This window comes from Petaurus breviceps, unplaced genomic scaffold (assembly GCF_028583685.1).
Source record: "Petaurus breviceps papuanus isolate PSGF00001 unplaced genomic scaffold, PetGlider_PUasm1.0 582, whole genome shotgun sequence".
Lineage (NCBI taxonomy): Eukaryota > Metazoa > Chordata > Mammalia > Diprotodontia > Petauridae > Petaurus > Petaurus breviceps.
Window position 1 is genome coordinate 7,561,199 of NW_027186390.1, and position 18,996 is coordinate 7,580,194.

At 37.9% G+C, this 18,996-nt stretch overlaps 1 protein-coding gene across 6 annotated transcripts in view; it reads right to left on the reverse strand.

Annotated features, from left to right (window-relative positions):
* FARS2 (phenylalanyl-tRNA synthetase 2, mitochondrial) overlaps positions 1–18,996 on the reverse strand; it is a 631,346-nt gene that overhangs the window by 250,283 nt on the left and 362,067 nt on the right. For all 6 annotated transcript variants that reach the window (XM_069103546.1, XM_069103545.1, XM_069103541.1 and 3 more), the window contains one exon: positions 13,404–13,564. In XM_069103546.1, the coding sequence (XP_068959647.1) occupies positions 13,404–13,564 (161 nt within the window). The remainder of the gene's footprint in view (positions 1–13,403; positions 13,565–18,996) is intronic.

The following is an 18,996-nucleotide window of genomic DNA, read 5'->3' on the forward strand; positions in this document are numbered from 1 at the left end:
GGCTTTACAGGACATTTTATTTCTTAGCCCCTAGTTCAAGAAGCAATAACATTTTATGAGTTTTAAAATACCTAATCATTGGAGGAGAGTGCATTAATAGTTTAGGACAACTTAAGGAAATATTGTTAAAATTTTCATTTGAGATTAATCTTTGGTGATGATTAGAATTTACTTAAATGTATTTAATCTAATCCAATCCAATCTAATAAGCATTTAGTAAACACTGGGTAGAAGGCACTGTCCTATGCTCAGGGGATATAATGATAAGAAAATAAAAGCTGACCACAAAGAGCTTATTTTATCTGAAGGCATACAATATGTAAACAGAAAAGAAATTACATGATAACTTGGGGATGAAGAGAAAGCACTAATAACTATGGGATTCAAAACCTTGGGCTTCCAAAGCTTTGACCTGACATGAGATGAACTATAAAAGATAGAAATTCTAAGGGATAGAGATGGGAATTAGGCAGCAGCACAGTAGATGGAGTGCCGGGCCTCAAGTCAGCAAGACTCATCTTTGTGAGTTGAAAAGTGGCCTCAGACACTTAGTAGCTCTGTGACCCCGGGTAAGTAAACTTCACCTTGTTTGCCACAGTTCCTCATCTGTAAAATGGGTCAGAGAAGGAAATGACAAACCCCTCCAGTATCTTTGCCAAGAAAACCCCAAATGGGGTCACAAAGAGTCAGACACAACAGAATCAACTGAACGACAACAGATTACACATTAGTTATTTGTCTAAGAAAATACAGGCAATATTTAGTTTATAACATTTCAGATAAACTCAAATATTCTTCTCCTATGGAAAAATAGTATGGAATAGTCTCTATGGAAACAATAATGAGGGTGTTTTGGGTTTTTCCCTCCCTTTGTGTAGGATGATAGAAATCAGAGATGCAAAGGGCTTTTTTCTATTCTAGGTGATTTTATCTGTTTTACTGCTCATCCTCTTCTCAGAAGAGGAGAAAAAAATTGGTTTTATAGCCATAGAATGCATCCTTAACCTTTTCCATCCCTCAGATCTCACTTTCTACTTAATCAATTCACTTACATATTACATGATATAGCGAGGCAGAGGGAAAAATCAAGCGTTCAGAGTCTGAACTCTCTGACCCACCTAGGCATTGACTTAGTTGCATGATCACAAGCGAGTCACAGAACCTCTGCGACCTTATCAGTAAAATAGGAATAATATGACCTCAAAGACATGTTTGAGGAAAATGATTAAATTATGTAAAAGTGAGGTGGGAAAGGTTTTTATAAAACTTTTTAAGTAGTTATTTTTTATGTGGCATGTTCTTCTATTAGATTATAAGCTCCATGAAGAGAGGGATTGTGTTTTCTAAACTATGCATCTCCCCCAGGCCAGTATTCTGCTCACAGAAAAGACCTGTTATATTTTTATTGATTTTATGGCCTTTCTTTAAATTTGAATGCAAATGGCCATCCTGGAAGTGAATGGACAAAATTTATCAACTTCACCAGCTCATAAACAGAGCTGGTAGAGGACAAAATTATCAAGTATGCAACCTTTGTCTTTTGAGCCCCTTAAGGAGACTACATGATAGGGAGGATGTACATACGAAACAAAAATGCAAAATACAAGGACGATATAGACAAAGAGGGTACTGGGACAGATGAAAACAGAATTACCAACCTGTGGCTTGTAATACAAGTTGTCTTAGAATACATTAGGGAAGTAAAATTCAGATCTGCTTAGAATCACAGATTAGATATGTTTCCAAGTTGGAAAATATCTTAGAGATCATTAAACATCTTCATTTTATGAGTGGGGAAATCAAATCCCATGGATGCTGAACTTGTCCACAAGTTGGCTATAGTCACATTAAAAGATGGCAGCAAAGAAGAAATTAAAACTTGGTCTCTTGAGTCTTAGTGCAGGGCTATGATGACACGACTGTTTGCAGCTGAATAAGAAAAGAAGCACTCAGGTTTCATAGTTCTTCATCTACAGCTGCAATGAGGAATATCTACAGGTGATACAAATCCTCTGCTGTAAAATATCAGAGCTATGTGTGCATTATCAGACAGGTTTTGGCTAGCTAGGGGTAAACCAAGACTGAGGAAATTCAAGGCAATATTAATCTCTCCCTCCTTGTCTTGCTTTCCTGACTACAAAGTCTTTGAGTAAAGGAAATATGTCATTTATTTCTTTGTAGCCCCCAAGACAATAATAATAGTGATTAAATGAGCACTTGGCACTTAATTTTCCAGTGAAAGCTGTTAACATTGTATTAAAGTGTGTACTTCTGAAATTTGTGAATGACAACTGGACACACTCCTGGTCTCTGCTCTAAGGTAATCCATAGTACCCAGGTTAGATGTCATCTCTTCCTTCAAAGAATATATAATTCAGAGGAGGGAAAAAAAATGTTCACATTCCTCAATGGCAAGGAAAAAATTTTGTACCCTATTTACATACTACTATGATTGAGTTGTTTTCCATCAACATTAGTAATGGCCCAAACCCTGTAAAGTTCTGTGAAAATACAGCAAGAGGATTAGAGGCAGCCACCCAGTTGAACTCTCCCAACATTTTCCTCAAAACATTTTAAAAATAATTCCTCAAATAAATTTTCCAGTGTCGGAGACAACAAAAGGGCAGAGGGAGACATTTTACCAGCCTAAGACAACTTAGGGGGTTAGCAGGAAAGGTCTGTAACATGGAGGTGACAGTCCACCCAGAGGTCAGCCGCAACACCAGCCATGGTCTTGGGGGTGGTTACAATAGTGGCAGCAGCAGCAGTAGCTCAGGAGCTCTCAGCCCAGAGATGTTCTGGGTCATAATTCCAGGGTGGAGAGGAACACTTGCTGTGGTCAGTCATGGAGCAAGAGCCCTGGTCCCAGTGACAAGTAAAGCAGAGAGGAGCGCTGGCACTTGTGACTGCAGAAGAACAGGGGACATGATCACAATGCCAGGGCCAAGAGCAGGGCTAGCACTCGTGGCTGCAGGGGAGCAGGGGCCCTTCCTGGGTAAATACCAGAGCATAGACCAAAAGAGCAGTGACCACACCTATCCCAGGATCACACTGTCTTGGAAGAACTGAAAACTTGCAGATCCCCCAGAACTAGCTCTGAAGATAGCATCAGGAAAAAGCATTTAGTTTGAAACAATGCTTCCTTACCCACAGATGAACAGAGTTCAACTTCAACATAATATTCAAAGTCAAAAAACAGGCTTGCTATGGTGGCAATTGCTTAAGAAAGACATAAACTCAGAAGAAAATAATGTGACAAGAGCTATAAGCAAGACCTCAAAGAAAAATGCTAATTGAACCCAAGTCCAATAAGACATCCTAGACAAGTTAAAGAAAGAAATAAGTGGTAGAGGAAAAATTGGGATAAGAAATAAAAAAGATTTAAGGTAATTATGAAAAGAGAATTAACAGCTTGATAAAAGAGGCACAAAAAATGCTGAGAAAACCCCTCCAAAATTGGCCAAATAGGAAAAGAGGTACAAAAGGCTCACTGAAGAACATAATTCCTTAGAAATTGAAATTGGGCAAGTGGAAGCTAATGACTCTATGAGACATCAAGAAACAATAAAATAAAGTCAAAAGAATAAAAATTAGAAGACAGGGGGCAGCTAGGTGGCATAGTGAATAGAACACCAGCCCTAGAGTCAGAAGGACCTGAGTTCAAATCCAGCCTCAGATATTTAACACTAAATAGATGTGTGACCTTGGGCAAATCACTTAACCCCAATTGCCCTGCCTTCCCCACCTCCAAAAAAAAAGACAATGTGAAATATTGGAAAAACAACTGACCTGAAAAACAGATCATGGAGAGATAATTTAAGAATTACTGGACTACTTGAAAGCCATGATCAAAAAAAAAAAAAGAGGCTAGACATTATATTTCAAAAAATTCTCAAGGATATATGCTCCAAAATGTCAGATTTGGAGGGTAAAACAGAAACTTAAAGAATCTACTGATCATCTCCTAAAAGAGAATCCAAAATGAAAACTCCCAGAAATACTATAGCTAAATTCTAGAGCTTCCAAGTCAAGGAGAAAAAACTTCAAGCAGTCAGGGGGAAAAAAAGATTCAAATATCTTGGCGCCACAGTAAGACTTTGTGACTTCTACATTAAAGGAGTGGAGGGCTTCAAATGTCATATTCTAGAAGGCAAAGGAACTAGAATTACAACCAAGAATCACCTATCCAGAAAAAAAATGAGTATAGAAAAAAATGGATATTTGATGAAATAGAGGACTTTCAAGCATTGCTGATGAAAACAATAGAATTGAATAGAAAATCTGACCTCCAAACAAGAGAAACACAAAAAGGCAAACATGAAAGAGTAATCATAATGGACTCAATAAAGTTAAGCTGTTTACATTTCTATGTGAGAAAATGATGCATGTTACTACCAAGAACTTTATAATTAATCGGGCACTTAGAGTCTACATAGAGGGCACGAGCATGAATTGATGAATTATGTTGTGATGACTTCTAAAAAAAATGAAGTGGTGACAAAGAGGGATTCATGGGGAGAAGGGGGAAAGAAGAGGCAGAATGAGGAAAACTTTCTAACATAAAAGGAAGAACTTTTATAGTGGAGGGGAAAATGTGGGGGGGTAGTGGGCAATGTTTGAACCTCACTCATCAGAATTGGTTCAAAGAGGGCAGTCAGGTGAGTACAGAAATCTACCTTACCCAACTGGGAAGTAAGAAGGGAAGGGAATAAGAAATATGGGGTGGGGAAGCAGGTTATGAATAAAAGGGAGGACAGATGGAGGGAGGCAGTGGTCAAAAGCAAAATAGACTTTTTAGGAGAGACAGGATAAATAAAGAGAAAGATAAACAAAAGAAAATAGGACAGAGGGAAATACAGAGTTAGTAATTAACCCTAACTGAAAGTGAACAGGATGAGCTCACCCAAGACAGAAGTGGATAGCAAAATGGATTAGAAACCAGAATCCAACAATATGTTATTTATAAGACACACCTCTAAAACAGAAAGACCCACATTTTAACAGAGCTAAAAATAAAGGGCTGGAGCAGAGTCTATTATGCTTCAACTGAAGTAAAAAAGGCAAGGGTATCAATAATGATCTCAGATAAAGCAAAAAGCAAATTTAGACTTAAAAGAGACAGGCAGGGAAACTATATTTTGCTGAAGGGTATAATAGACAATGAAATTACATAAAAAATTTCAAGGGCAAATTTCTCAGATAAATTCCATTTCTCAAATATATAGGGAACTGAGCAATTTTTTTTAAAAGAGCCATTCCCCAACTGATAAATGGTCAAAAGATATGAACAAGCAGTTTTCAGGAGAAGAAACCAAAGCTATATCTAGTCACATGAAAAAAATGGTCTAAATCATCATTGATTAGAGAATTGTAAATTTGAAAAAACTGAAGTACCACATCACATCTATCAGAAATGACAAATGCTGGAGGGGGTGAGGGAAAACTGGTAGACTAATGGTAGAGCTGTGAACTGGTCCAACCATTCTGTAGAACAATTTGAAATTATTCTCAAAGAGGTACAAAACTGTGCATACACTTTGACCCAGGAATGCTAGCACTAGGTCTATACCCCAAAAAGATTTTGAGAAAAGATCTATATGTACAAAAATATTCATAGCAGTTCTTTCTGTGCTGGCAAAAATTTGAAATGGAGGGAATGCTCATCAATTGGGCATAGCTGATCAATTTGTAGCATATAATTATGATAGAGTACTATCATGTTTTAAAAATGATGAGGGGGTGGTTTCAGAAAAAAAAACATGGAAATATCTATATGAACTAATATGCAAAGTGAAATGAGAAAAACCAGGAGATCATTGTGCATAGTAATAATAACGTAATTAAGATCAGCTGTGAGACTTGGCTACTCTGATCAATACAATGACCCAAGACAATTCTAAAGGAGTCATGATGAAAAAATGTTCTCCACTTCCAGATAAAGAACTCAGTGTGCAAACTGAAGTGTAATTGTCTTTCTTGCTATATTTTTCTTGCTTTTTTGTGATATGGTTAATATGGAAATGTTTTGCATGATTTTACATGTATAGCTACTATCATTTTGTCTGCTTTCTCAGTAGGTGGGGGAAGGGTGAAAGGGAGAGAGAGAATTTAGAACTCAAAATTTAAAAAGAAAAGAATGTTTAAAATAAATAATAAATAGGAGGGCGCCACAACAATATTAAAATAGGTAAGAATCTGTTTAGTCAAATGAAGCCCTGTGTATCTCTTTGTACATGCCAGAATAAACATATGTGTATGCACATGTATACATACATACTTATGTGTGTATATACACATCACATAATATATTCTCTTCATCTGAAGGAACAATAGAATTTTAGCTCTATTCCAGCAGTTCTATGGCAGAGGTGACTACAAACATTTTCTGATGGGGCTGTTTGTGTATGCTCCTATCCAGGGGTGGGGAACCTGCAGCCTCAACGCCACATGTGGCCCACTAGGTCCTCAAGTGCAGCCTACTGATTGAATTCAAACTTCACAGAACTGTAATGACAACTGTAAGCCCAGAGATGACAGGGTAGCCTTTAGTCAGGGCTCCATGGGCTGGAGGATTATGGTTCCAGAGAAAGAATTTGGAAAGGTCATGGAGAATTTTGGAGTTCCAGGTAATAGCCTGAAATTGGCACTGGCCTGAATCTCTCTATACAATATTTATCTTGCCCTACTCTGTTTTGCCTTCCTGATCATACTATAAGGTCTTCGAATAAAGGAAATGAGTTTTGTTGTTTTTGTAGTCCACATGACATCTATAATAGTGATTAAATGGGCCCTTGGAAGCATTGTGTGATGGAGAAATAGCATCAGATTTGCAATCAGAAAACCAGGGTTCAAATCCCAGCTTTATCACTTATTACATACTTGACTGTGGGCAATTCACTAAACAACTCTGTGAATCAGTTTCCTCATTTGAAAAATGAAGGAACTGGGTTAGAAAATCTCTAAAATCCCTTCTAACTATAAAATTCAACGTTCCTAACCAGTCAGCATGAACATTGTAGTCTTTTATGATGCCTCATCATTTCTTTTTCTCTATTCCTTTCTATCAGGGGAAGGGAAAGAATAGAAGTATTTATTTAGCACCAATCTTGCCTAGCACCATGGAGGGAGCTAGGTGGGTCAGTGGATAGAGCACTGGACCTGGAGTCAGAAGGACATGAGTTTAAATGTGGCCTCAGACACTTACTGCCTGTGTGACCTTGGGCAGGTCACTTGAGACCTGTTTGCCTCAGATTCTTCATCTGTAAAATGAGCTGGGGAAGGAAATGGCAAACTCTTCCATTATCTTTACCAAGAAAACCTCATGGACAATATAGGTGTGCTATGGTCTCCAGGGTCATGAAGTGCCAGACATAACTGAATGACTGAACAACAGCAATACCTAGTGGCAGACACTGTGGAAAAGGCTTTACAAATATTATCTCATTTGATCCTTGCAACAACCCTGCAAATTGGTGCTACTGTCCTCTTCACTTCAGAGTTAAGGAAACTGAGGCAAATAGAGGTTAAGTGATCTGCCCTGGGTTATACAGCTAGTGACTGTCTGAGGCACATTTGAACTCAGGTCTTCCTGACTCCAGGCTCAGCTCTCAACTGCACTAGCCAGCTGCCCCCACACTTCTAGGCTGAACAAAGGAAAGAGACTGCTATCCTTTCCCTGTCTTAATGGCAAAGACACACACATAGGTATGTATGTGCATGTGTGTGTATATATGTACACATATATGAGTATACATATATGTATACACACATAGACATACATGTATATCGGGAGGAAGAGAAAATAGGATAGGGTGAGGTACATATAATATATTTAGATGTGCTCATCTAGCTGCAGATATAATAAAATAAAGAATCCGTTTCTCAGAGCTACATGCAGGGTGTAATAAGGTAAATTTTGACATAGCCTACATATGAAAGGAGCTAGCCTATTTATGACAGATATAACTGGCAGCTGGGGTCAGTTAAGTGGGCAGTAGATATCTAAGGATTGTGGTTCTGTGTGTATTTAGGTTAAAAAATACTTCTGCTTTGTCCTACTTATGTTCATTCAAAGCATCTGCCTTTTGGAGTCTTTCCCCTTTATTGTGGATTTCTCTCATTTTTATCAGCTGTGGTTTCCCTTCTTTTTATCTCCATCCATATTTTTAAACTTCTTTTAATATCCTGTTGTATTTTTCTTTCTTGTCGCCTTTAAATCACAAAACTTTCAAAATCATTCAGAAACCCATAGGCAACTCCCTGACCTAAACGTAAATTCTTAGATTCAGTAATTTTTAAAGTATGCATTTATACTGCATATGTTTATTCACACCAACCTTTCAACCTGACAACCACAAATGGCAAAAAACAACCACCAAAAAAATATCTGGGAGAATGCATCAAAAGTAAAAAGTGTTGTGTCTTGGCTTGAAATCCACCGCAGCAAAGAGCTACAAATAATGTTTCAACATAAAGAAGTAGAAATGATGTATAATGTGTAAGTCTTGTTTATTACCACTCTCAAGTACAATTTTAAATCACAGAATCTTAAGAGTTACAAGGGACCTCAAATATTGTCCTACACAACCACCTCATTTTACAGAAGATGAAACTGAGATGAAGAAAGAAAAGGCAATTTGCTCAAGGTTGCACAGCTAGTTTGCTACCAGAATGGATCCATTTTTTCCATAAATTCACGATGTCAACATGGACACTCTTCTCACCAGAGCTAATTGCAATTCATCTATGTCTTCTCACCTTTTGTAGTTCTTGCCTATGTCTTTCCATAAAACTTGTGGAGAGGATCTACCAAATATCTTGGACATCTTTCATCTCAATGCTTCAATATTTATAGAGATCAAGGTCATATTCTGTCTATTCAGCTGTTATATCTTGCTCTCATGATATAATCAGTTCATCTCCTTTTCTGATCATACATGTCCTAAGGATGTTTTATCAGCCATGATACAGTAAATGAAATATTACTCATTTATCTTTTGAGATCTTATAGCAAAGTTCCTTGACTAGCTTAAAAAGCTAGCCTATACACTTATATACAGAACAAAACAAAAATGGATTTTTTAGTTCCTTGAGATATGTGATGAAGTGAATATCCTCAGCATAGAAAGACAATGCTACTGATACATTATATACATACATTTGTTGTGTTTCCATACGCATCAATAGATCTATTATCCTTCATCCTTCCCTTGCTTAGACCTCTTGCAAGAAACATGACCCACTTTCAAACTGATTGGCCAAGGTTTGGAATGCTGGATATGGTCAGAAACTGAACCCATGTCCATATGGAGACAACCTCATGTAAACAGTTAAAAGTGATGATTCCTACATCTGTGGACACTTAGCCCATGAGGACACTGAAACTGTGACCTAGGGCCTCACTAGCATAGCACTTACCAGCTGAGCTAACTAACTACCCAATTTCTTATTGCCAATGGTTTCTGCAGGGAAGTAGCTGGTGCAATAATTTTTAGGAAATGCTTTCTTTCTTCTACTCTGTTAAAATTTTTCTTTAAGGTTGAGCTTAGGTGTAATGTCTTCCTTAATGGCATCAACAGCAGCAATTGATCTTGATCCCATTCATTTTTTTTTTAAGATCTCTTTTACCTGTATTTGTCCTTTGCCAGTAACATAACTCTACCTTGTATGATACTTTAATAACGCATATGAATTTGAAGAATCTCCTTCATTAGAAGGTAAACTCCTTGAGAGGGACCACATTTTCACCATTGTATATCTGCAAGGCCAAGCATAGTACCTTGCATGTAGAAGGGTTTAAACAAGTGTTTGGTGATTTGAATTGAAAGGCAATTGTATCAGTGACTTGAGTCAGGGCAACAGGTGAGAGTCACTGGTGTCTTGAAGAAAAGAACAGAGTGCCTGCACATCATTCACTGATTGACAAATGTGCTTAACATAGGACTCACAGTAGCAACAGTAATCATGAGAGTAACAAAAAGCAACAGTGGAGGATGTGGTTGAAGAAGCCAAGAGTTAAGAGGCTGTTAAGCTCAACAGAGGATGCACTGAAGGAACAGGAGAAAGGAAATATCTAGCTCAAGGGTGGAGAATCTGCAGCCTCGAGGCCATGCATGGCCCTCTAGTTCCTCAAGGGCAGCACTAAATTTGGACTCAAGTCAAAGGTCCACCTTTGAGGACCTAGAGGGCCACATGTTGCCTTGAAGTCGCAGGTTCCCTATCCCTACTTTAGCTGTTGCCTAAATGGTCAAGGTGGGGTCCTGCCTCCAAGGCATTCAGAATGAGGACATAGTCAATGACCCTCCTACTGCCACCAATCTTTGTCCCTATCCCCAATTTGGTTTTTAAACAAACAAAAAAATCTCTTTGGAGGGATATTTTAATCTTAATCATAATGTCATTACACTGTTCTCTCAACCAGATACCTTCCCTAAATCACCTCAGCACTAGGTAACCTAGATTGAAGGAGGTCACACTTAAGTTGGTCTGTGCATAGACTGTCTATCACAGAGGGGGAAAGTCTCTTATTGCCACTTTTCCTAGAAATGTTATCATGAGCCATTACTATCAAAGCATACTTCACACACAGTCACAGAATCATGGCACTGGAAGAGACCTCAGGGGCCATGCAGTCTAATCCATTCCCGAAGAGAATAATTTCTGCATCACATCTGACAAGCAATCATTCAGCCTTTGTTTGACATCCTACCCTGAGGACAGAATCCATTACTTCTGAAGAACATTTTGGGAAAGGGCTACTTATTATGATTTTTTCCTTTCAATTCAGTTGTTTTTAAGTTGTGTTCAACTCTTACTGACCCCATTTGCTTTTTTTTTTTCTTTTTTTGCAAAGATACTGGAGTGGGCTGCCATTTCCTTCTCCAGCTCATCTTACAGATGAGAAAACTGAAGCAAACAAAGTGACATGACCTGCCCAGCATCACGCGGCTAGGAAGTGTCTGAGGCCAGATTTGAATTCAAGAAGTTGAGGCTTCCTGACTCCAGGCCCTGTGCTCTATCCACCACACCACTGAGCTGTCCTTTCTTCTTCTTTACCTCCAAAAATTGGCTTCTTTGGAACATCTACCCATTCCTCCTAGTTCTACTCACTACAGTCAGGCAGAAGTTTGTACACACTTCTATTTAACAACCCTTCAAATACTTGAAGACAATAATTCCATGCCCTGCTAATTCTTCTCTTTTCCCATTCAAACACCATCAGTTCCTTCAGTCATCCTCATATGGCATGAACTCAAAGATTTTACTATCTTGGTTGCCTCACCTGCACCCTTTTCAGTTCACTGATGTCCATACTAAAGTGTGGTTCCTAGAAATGAAGACAAAAGTCTGGATATGGTCTAACCCAGGGCTTCTTAAACGTTTTCCACTAGTGACCCTTTCAGCACTTCTTAAACTATGGGTGGTTGCAGGATTCAAAGTTTAAGAAGGGCTGGACAAAAGACAGATACAAAAGGATTATCATCAAGTTTGTCCTGTATGATTAACCAAGGACAGCACTAGTAGAATCATACTCAAGCTTGCAGTCCCCTCACTTCTCTTCCCCCATGACTTTTTCAGATAAATCTATTCACCTTTCTGCTTCCTACTTCTTGTGGACTAGATTGTTTTTTAATCCAAATTCATGTTTATCCCTGTTAAAATCCATCTTATTGGATGTGACCCGATGTTCTAGACTATCAAGATAATTTTTGCATCCTGATTGTCATCCAATGGCATTTTCATGTTATATTTATGCAAGTCATTGATAAAAATGTTAAAGAACATAAGGCCAAGCAGGGATCCCTGGAACACTCCCTTGTAACCTTGTAAGATGACACTGACTCATTAAAGCCTCTTCTGGTTCTGCTATTCAGCCAGTTGTGAATATACCAAATGGTACTGCTGTCTCATCTACATCTTTCCATCTTTCCCACAAGAATGGTAAGAGAAAACAGCACACAAAATTTTGACTATTCTTCATTCTTAGCTATGAACAATTGTTTCCTTACACATGAAGAGAATCATTTAACCAATAAGAGATAATTTATAACAATATAAATAGCAAATATAAACACACAATGATCAAGACACATAGTACATTGTAGAAACTCAAAAAATAAATATTAAGGGAATATTATTCTAGGATTTATGGTTTAGGAATCATTTTTATGTGCATGCATTTCTTAAATGATCTGGATTTTGGCTGTACCAACGGTTACTGTGCCTAATAAATTATTAAGTTTGAGATCATATAGAAATGACTACCTAATGAGAATGCAAGTGGGAATATGGGGAGGATGGAACAGAATACAGGAAAGAACACTGGTGCCTGAAACAAGGGATTATTTCTAACTATTTTTGAGATCGCCGAGATAATGGTGGTTCCATATGTTAAAATCTGGTGAAGTGAATCATGAAGTCATAGGGTCCTGGATCACAGATTTAGAACTAAAAGGAGTCTTGAAGGTCATTTAATTCAGTCCCATAATTCTACAGATGAGGAAACTGAGGCAAAGATAGGTTAAGTATCTCTTAACTTCTAGCCATCTATGTCACACAACTAGTAAACATCCAAGGTGGGATTTGAACCCAGGTTGTCCTAGCTACAAGTCTAATGCCAATCCCCTGTGATACACTTTCAGACAGGTTGAAAATATTCAGTTATCTTAGTGTGTTTATTGTGTGTATATGTGTGTGTGTGTGTGTATTTTAATTTAAAACTGAGTTCAAGAGCCTGATGCTGGAGTGAAGAGTGATAGTCATTTTTGTATAAATTAACATTTAAGTCTCTATATGACTAAGTCTTTTGGGCTGGGATATTAATAATCAGTCTGTTGCTTGGCATAGTGAATAATAGCACAATGAATGGACTTTGGACCATTCAAAGGCAGTTCCATTCCTACTTCTGACTCTTACTACCTAAGGGATCATAAGCACTTCAATTAACCTCTCAGATCCTTGTTGTTGTTGTTTTTTTTCTTTCTGTAACAGAACAACAAAATATATGTACCATACATTTCATGGGGTTATTCTGAGGAAAATACTTTGCAAACCTTTAATATCTATATAGATATGAGTTATTTTTATTACCATAGAACCATCAATCTCTCCAGAGGATCATCAAAGGTTCTAGCGCAGCAACACCTTGTCAGTACATTACTAATCTATTCCTTATCAATGAAAACTGTTTTCTAACCACAACTAGGAAAGCAAATACTCTTCTATTAAAATTCTCATTGTTTATTGTTAAAATTAGTTTCTTTTCAAGTTTTTGCTCTTCTAATTCTCATTAATAAAATGATTAATAAACATTTATTACGTACTATGTGTCAGGCACTGTGCTAAACATTGTGCTAAACTCATAATAAAATACATGCTTAAGTAATTCTTGCAAATGTTCTTACCTGGAATTGTACATGCTGGTTGATATTGGGCACCCGAAATTGTTTCAGGAACCTCTCATCTTCACTCCAAAATATGCGAATATCAGGGATATTATACAGGATCATGGCCAGCCTCTCCAATCCCAGACCAAAGGCCCATCCAATAGTGTTTCGAGCACCAGCTTCAACAGAATAAAAAAAATTTTTTTCAAGGATGATAATCTAGGAGCTTAGAGATCCATGTAATATTTCTCTAGCATTCATTACAATCAATTGCCAAGTATTGATTAAGTACTTAAGATAACATAAGCTAAATGGATGGAGAAAGTATGCCACTAGTAGCTGGGGTGGGGGGAGGGGATGAAGACCAAAGGCCTCCTGAAGGAGTTAAATTTAACAGAGGTTAGAAAGGAGACCATTATCATCACCAAACATAGTATTGAGTACCTACTATGTATGAGAACTGTATTACATGCTAGGGTTACAACTAAGAATAAAATAATAAGAGGGAAGAAATGGAGCCAAGATGGCAGAGGAGCAGGAAGAAGTATGGTGAACTCCCCACCAAAATTCCTCTAAATAGATCTAGAAAACATACCAGACCAAATTTTGATGGAGAAATCCAAGAAAAAGTTCCAATGAATCATTTTGTAGCCCAGGTCAATATAGGGAGACAGAAAGAAAGATCTGTGGACACTGGAGAAGGGGTCTAGCCAGGTGGCTCTGTAGAGCACTCCAGCAAAGGGAGAAGCTGTGTACCAAGGCAAGAGTAGAGACTGCACACTTGAAGAGGGCAGCACAGATGCATTGAGGCACCCCGACCTCATGAAGGCTGGCAGTTCTGTTGCCTATTACCCAGTTTGGGGGTCACATAATTTGGGTAGACTAAGAAGGGGACCTGTGCAGGGGAACTTAGCAGTAATGGATTAAACAAAATGGGTGGGTGGATGTAAAGATATGACAGGGAAGACAAAGCATAAAGAGCAAATGGTGAGTACAGAATACTAGAGAAGTGTGAGCCAATTGAGATAAACTAGACTCCCCAAGAAACAGGTTGAGGAGCAAAGCAGGAAGGTTTGACAGTAATTGTCAGAAGGAATACATGTAAATCCTTTTTTTAAAAGTCCCTGGCACTGGAGACAACTGCTGTACATCACTGTAGCAGAACACCACTTCTAGACTCTGGTTTCTCTCTCAATCACGTTGTCTCTTAACCTTTCAGTACTGGAAAGCAAGATTCTATATGTCTTACCTTCAGGCAAAACAAAGACACTGTGCATAGTAAAAACCACATGTATATTCTGACAGTATCACAACATAAAATTTTGAGGCAAGTACAAACAAAACTACTTATGTTCTAAGAAAAATTATTACGCAAAATCATTCTTTGTAATGCTCAACAACAAGGAGAACTCAAGGTAAGAGCTTCCTTGAACCTTAGTTTTCTCATTTGTAAAGTGGAGATATCTATGGAACTTCAGAGAAATGTCATGAGTATCAAATGAGATGATTTATGTAAAGTATCTTATAAACCTTAAAATGCTACTTAAATTATTATTATTTCAATGATACAGAGGAACAGCATTGGGTTTTTTTTTCTTCTTCTTAAAAAAAAGCTATGGTAAAATCCACAAGATTCATGGTTTACATATGCTGGGGCAGTTAGGGGGGCTAAAGAATAGAGTGTTGGCCTACAGATAAGAAGACCTGAGCTCATGTCTGACCTCAGACATTTACTAGCTCTGTGACCTTGGGCAAGTCACTTCAGTTCTTTTGCCTCAGTTTCCCCAATAAAATGGCTATGACAATGGCACCTATCTCCCAAAGTAATAATGAAGATCAAATGAGATAATAATTGTAAAACATTTAGCACAGTGCCTAGTATATAATAAACACGTAAATGTTGATTATCATCATCATCAATATTAAATCTCTAGAAATAGTTAAATGTGGCAAGTAAAAACTGATTCACACTTCAAGTCAGACCAAATCTGTCTCTCTCATTATCTTTATCAACATCTTCATTTATTTTTCCCCTTCCTTTTCTTTTTCCTTTTCTTCTTTGCTAATACTTTTCTAAGAAAGGAAAATCAGCTTTGACACTCCTGACAATGTATCTACCCTTTTAACTGGGCAGTTTCCCCATTTTGGATGAAGAAGTTCTTAAAGAGGGTATCTTATTTGTGTCTCCTACTTTATAACTTGATAACTACATGATCCCTATAAGGCAGATAAGGCAAATATGAGTATCCCCATTTTAGAGATGAAGAGAGTAAGGCACAGAGAAGTTAAATGGTCACTCAGCTTTATTAAACGGCAGCAGAGGGACTTGAACCCATGTAGTTTTACTGAAATCTAGACATCATTCTACTATACCATGCTCCCTCTAAAAGTAATAGAATACAAAAAATAGACAGTTGAGATGGGGACCAGATTTAAGTTCTTTCTTTTTCTTTTGTTTTTCTTAAGAGAGGTATCAGGACACAGTGGATAATCGAAAGCTAGCTTCAAAGCAAAGGAAAACCCGAGTCCAAATTCTACCTCTAAGCTATACTGACTGTGTGACCCTGGGTAAGTTAATCAGTCTGTACATAATAATCCCTTCAGGCTGAATATTAAATTAGAAAACTACATATTAACATTATCTATGTTCTACTGTATTTAGGGACAGCTAGGCGACACACTGGATAGAACACTGGGCTTAGACTCAGAAATGCTCATCTTTATGAGTTAAAATCTAGCCTCAAACACTTACTAGCTATGTGACCCTGGGCATTTAACTCACCTTGTCTCAGTTCCTCATCTGTAAAAGCAGGTGGAGAAGGAAATGGCAAACCACTCCAGTATCTTTAGCAAGAAAACCCCAAAATGAGGTCACAAGAAGTCAGACACAACTCAACAACAACTATATTTGCATTATTTTGTTAAATATTTCCCATTTACATTTTAATCTTGTTAGACCCTTTGTTTTAGGTAATTCTCTATGACTCTAAGTTGCAGAGAAAGTATCAATCAGTATTGGTAGAGGGAGCTTCCCCATCTGGCAGTTTCCTATATCAATGAAATCACAGTCTAGCCTGTATCTTTACATCGTTTTGTTCTTTGGATTCTACTTTCCTTACTCTGCATCATTTCTCCAAATCTTCCTATATTTCTTTAAATTCTTCATTATTCAAAAAAAATTTTTTTTAATTCTTCATCTTCTTCATTCCTTATAGCATAATAATATTCCATAAGATTCTTGCTGTACTATCTCTGAGGTGTTCATTTACAAATTATGTTTTCTTTCTAAATCATAAGCTTTTAACCTTTGGTCTGGTTTCCTGCCCTCCCCTCACTCTTTCTTTATCCATGTCACTGTAGCTATGTTTCTTCTAAACTTTTATTAATGGTTTTCACCCTTTACTTTTTCCTTCCTTATCCTACTTTCCTAGGGTTTTTTTTTTTCTTTTGTTTTTCTCTGATTCCTCACTACAACCACAGATGCTTCACATGTGCTTAGTGAACTGGCTCTTAGTCAAATCTTAGTGACATTACCAGTGTGTTTAGTGAATACAGTCATTTTTTGCTTCAATAAGAGTAAGTTGATCATTTGCCACTGAGGTACATGCTGGCATCTCCAACATAGAGATTGCTTCCTTCCAAAAGTTCGTTTGTGCGTCAGTTGTTTGGAACCAAGAATTCTCATTTTCCCACACCAATAATATTATAAATGGCTAGATTTTCAGGTCAGGCCACAAAAGCCTATTTAGCCTACAATACAGTTGAAGCATTACATATTTGCAGTGAAAAATAGTAGAAACTGATATTATAGAAATACTAGTAACACAATTAATCAAAACAGAAGAACAATAACATTACATAACCTGGTTCTTTTTCCATATTGATCACAGAATCTCAGAGTTGGAAAGAACTCCAGAGGTGTTAAAGGCAAACATCTGTCTGAACAAGAATTCTCTCTACAATGTCCCTCCTATGCATCCCAGTCCCCGAAATGGTCATCCAGCTTATGCTTGAATAACTCAAATAACAAGAAAGGCTTCCTTATGAAGTATGCCATTTCACATTTGGATAGCTTTGAGAAGGGACTGTCTTCTGCCTTTCTTTGTATTCCCAGTGCTTAGCATAGCACCTGGCACATTATTATTATTGTTGTGTCATTTCAGTCACATCTACCTCTTTATGACCCCAGCTGGTATTTTCTTGGCAAATACTGGAGTGATTTGCCACTTTCTTCTCCATCTCATTTTACAGATGAGAAAGCTGAGACAGAGTTAAGTGACTTGCCCAGAATCACACAGCTAGTAAGTGTCTGAGGCTGGATTTGAACTCATGAAGATGAGTCTTCTTTGTTCCAAGCCCAGTGCTCTATCCACTTTGTCACTTAGCTGCCTGGCACAGAGCACATGCTAAACATGTTTATTGACTGACTGACTTGAGTTATTAGGAAGTTTTTCCATCTACTGAATTGAAACCTGCCTCTTGGTAACTTTCATTTGTTTGATTCTAGCTCTGTCTCATGGGACTAAGTAGAATAAATCTAACCCCCTTTCTATATGTTTTGTTTATGTTTTGTCTGGACTCTGAGGACAGAAATTCCCTCTATTGGTGAAGACCATAGGCGATTTAGAGCCTTGTGAAGATGTTCTTTATAGTGAGAGATAAAGAGGCTTGCGCGTGGTCATACCTCTAGTGTGTGTCTGTAAGAGGCAGGACGTGAACAAAGGCCTCTCTAACTAAGGCTGCCCCTCTACCCAAGAAACCACAAGGCCTCTTCTCCATAACAACCTTTCAAATACTGCAGGAAGTTCTTATTCCTCCCAGTAAGTCTTCTCTTCTACAGGCTAGATATGTGTAGCTCCAATGCAATATTTACAGCGCCCATGATCACAATAAAGACCATGACTATAGAGATAGCATTATATTCGATCACAAAATATACCAGACTCTCCAGGTAGAGGACAGAACTGGAGGATTTATTTAGAGACCAGAAAACCAAATCCCAAAACCAGTAAGCCAAATCCATCATGGTACCAAATATATTCAAAAGCCATAATAACACTGAGAGCCACAGCATCCTTCAGCCTTTTTACAAACCAATACACCTTCCCACAAACCAATACAAAATCAATATCTACTCACAAGCCTATCTGACCCCTTGCCTGAGCATCCTCTCTCCCCCACCACCATCTTGCTAGCTCTGACAACCAGCTTCCTGTCGGCTCTGCTTCCCTTCAGCAAGTTCCTCCCACCACAGGCTCCATGTGACCATATTCAGCCTATTAGGGGGAAGAATCTACTTTCAAAGCAGGGAAGGTCTTCAAACTTCCCCTAGGTCTATTAAGGGGCAGGGAAGATCTTTAAATTCCCATTCTCATCACAATGTGCTAGCATAGTTTTTATTTATCTTGAATGTTGGCACTTGAAGAAATTCAGGTTTAATTAGAATGGAGAAGGAGATTTACAAAGACTTTTGTAGCCATCCTCAATACCTTTGGAGTATTTTGCAAGGCTTTAAAGATGCTTGAAAACAGCCTCTCCAGGCTACAAATGCACTGGGATCTCTTACACACACACACACACACACACACACACACACACACACACACACACA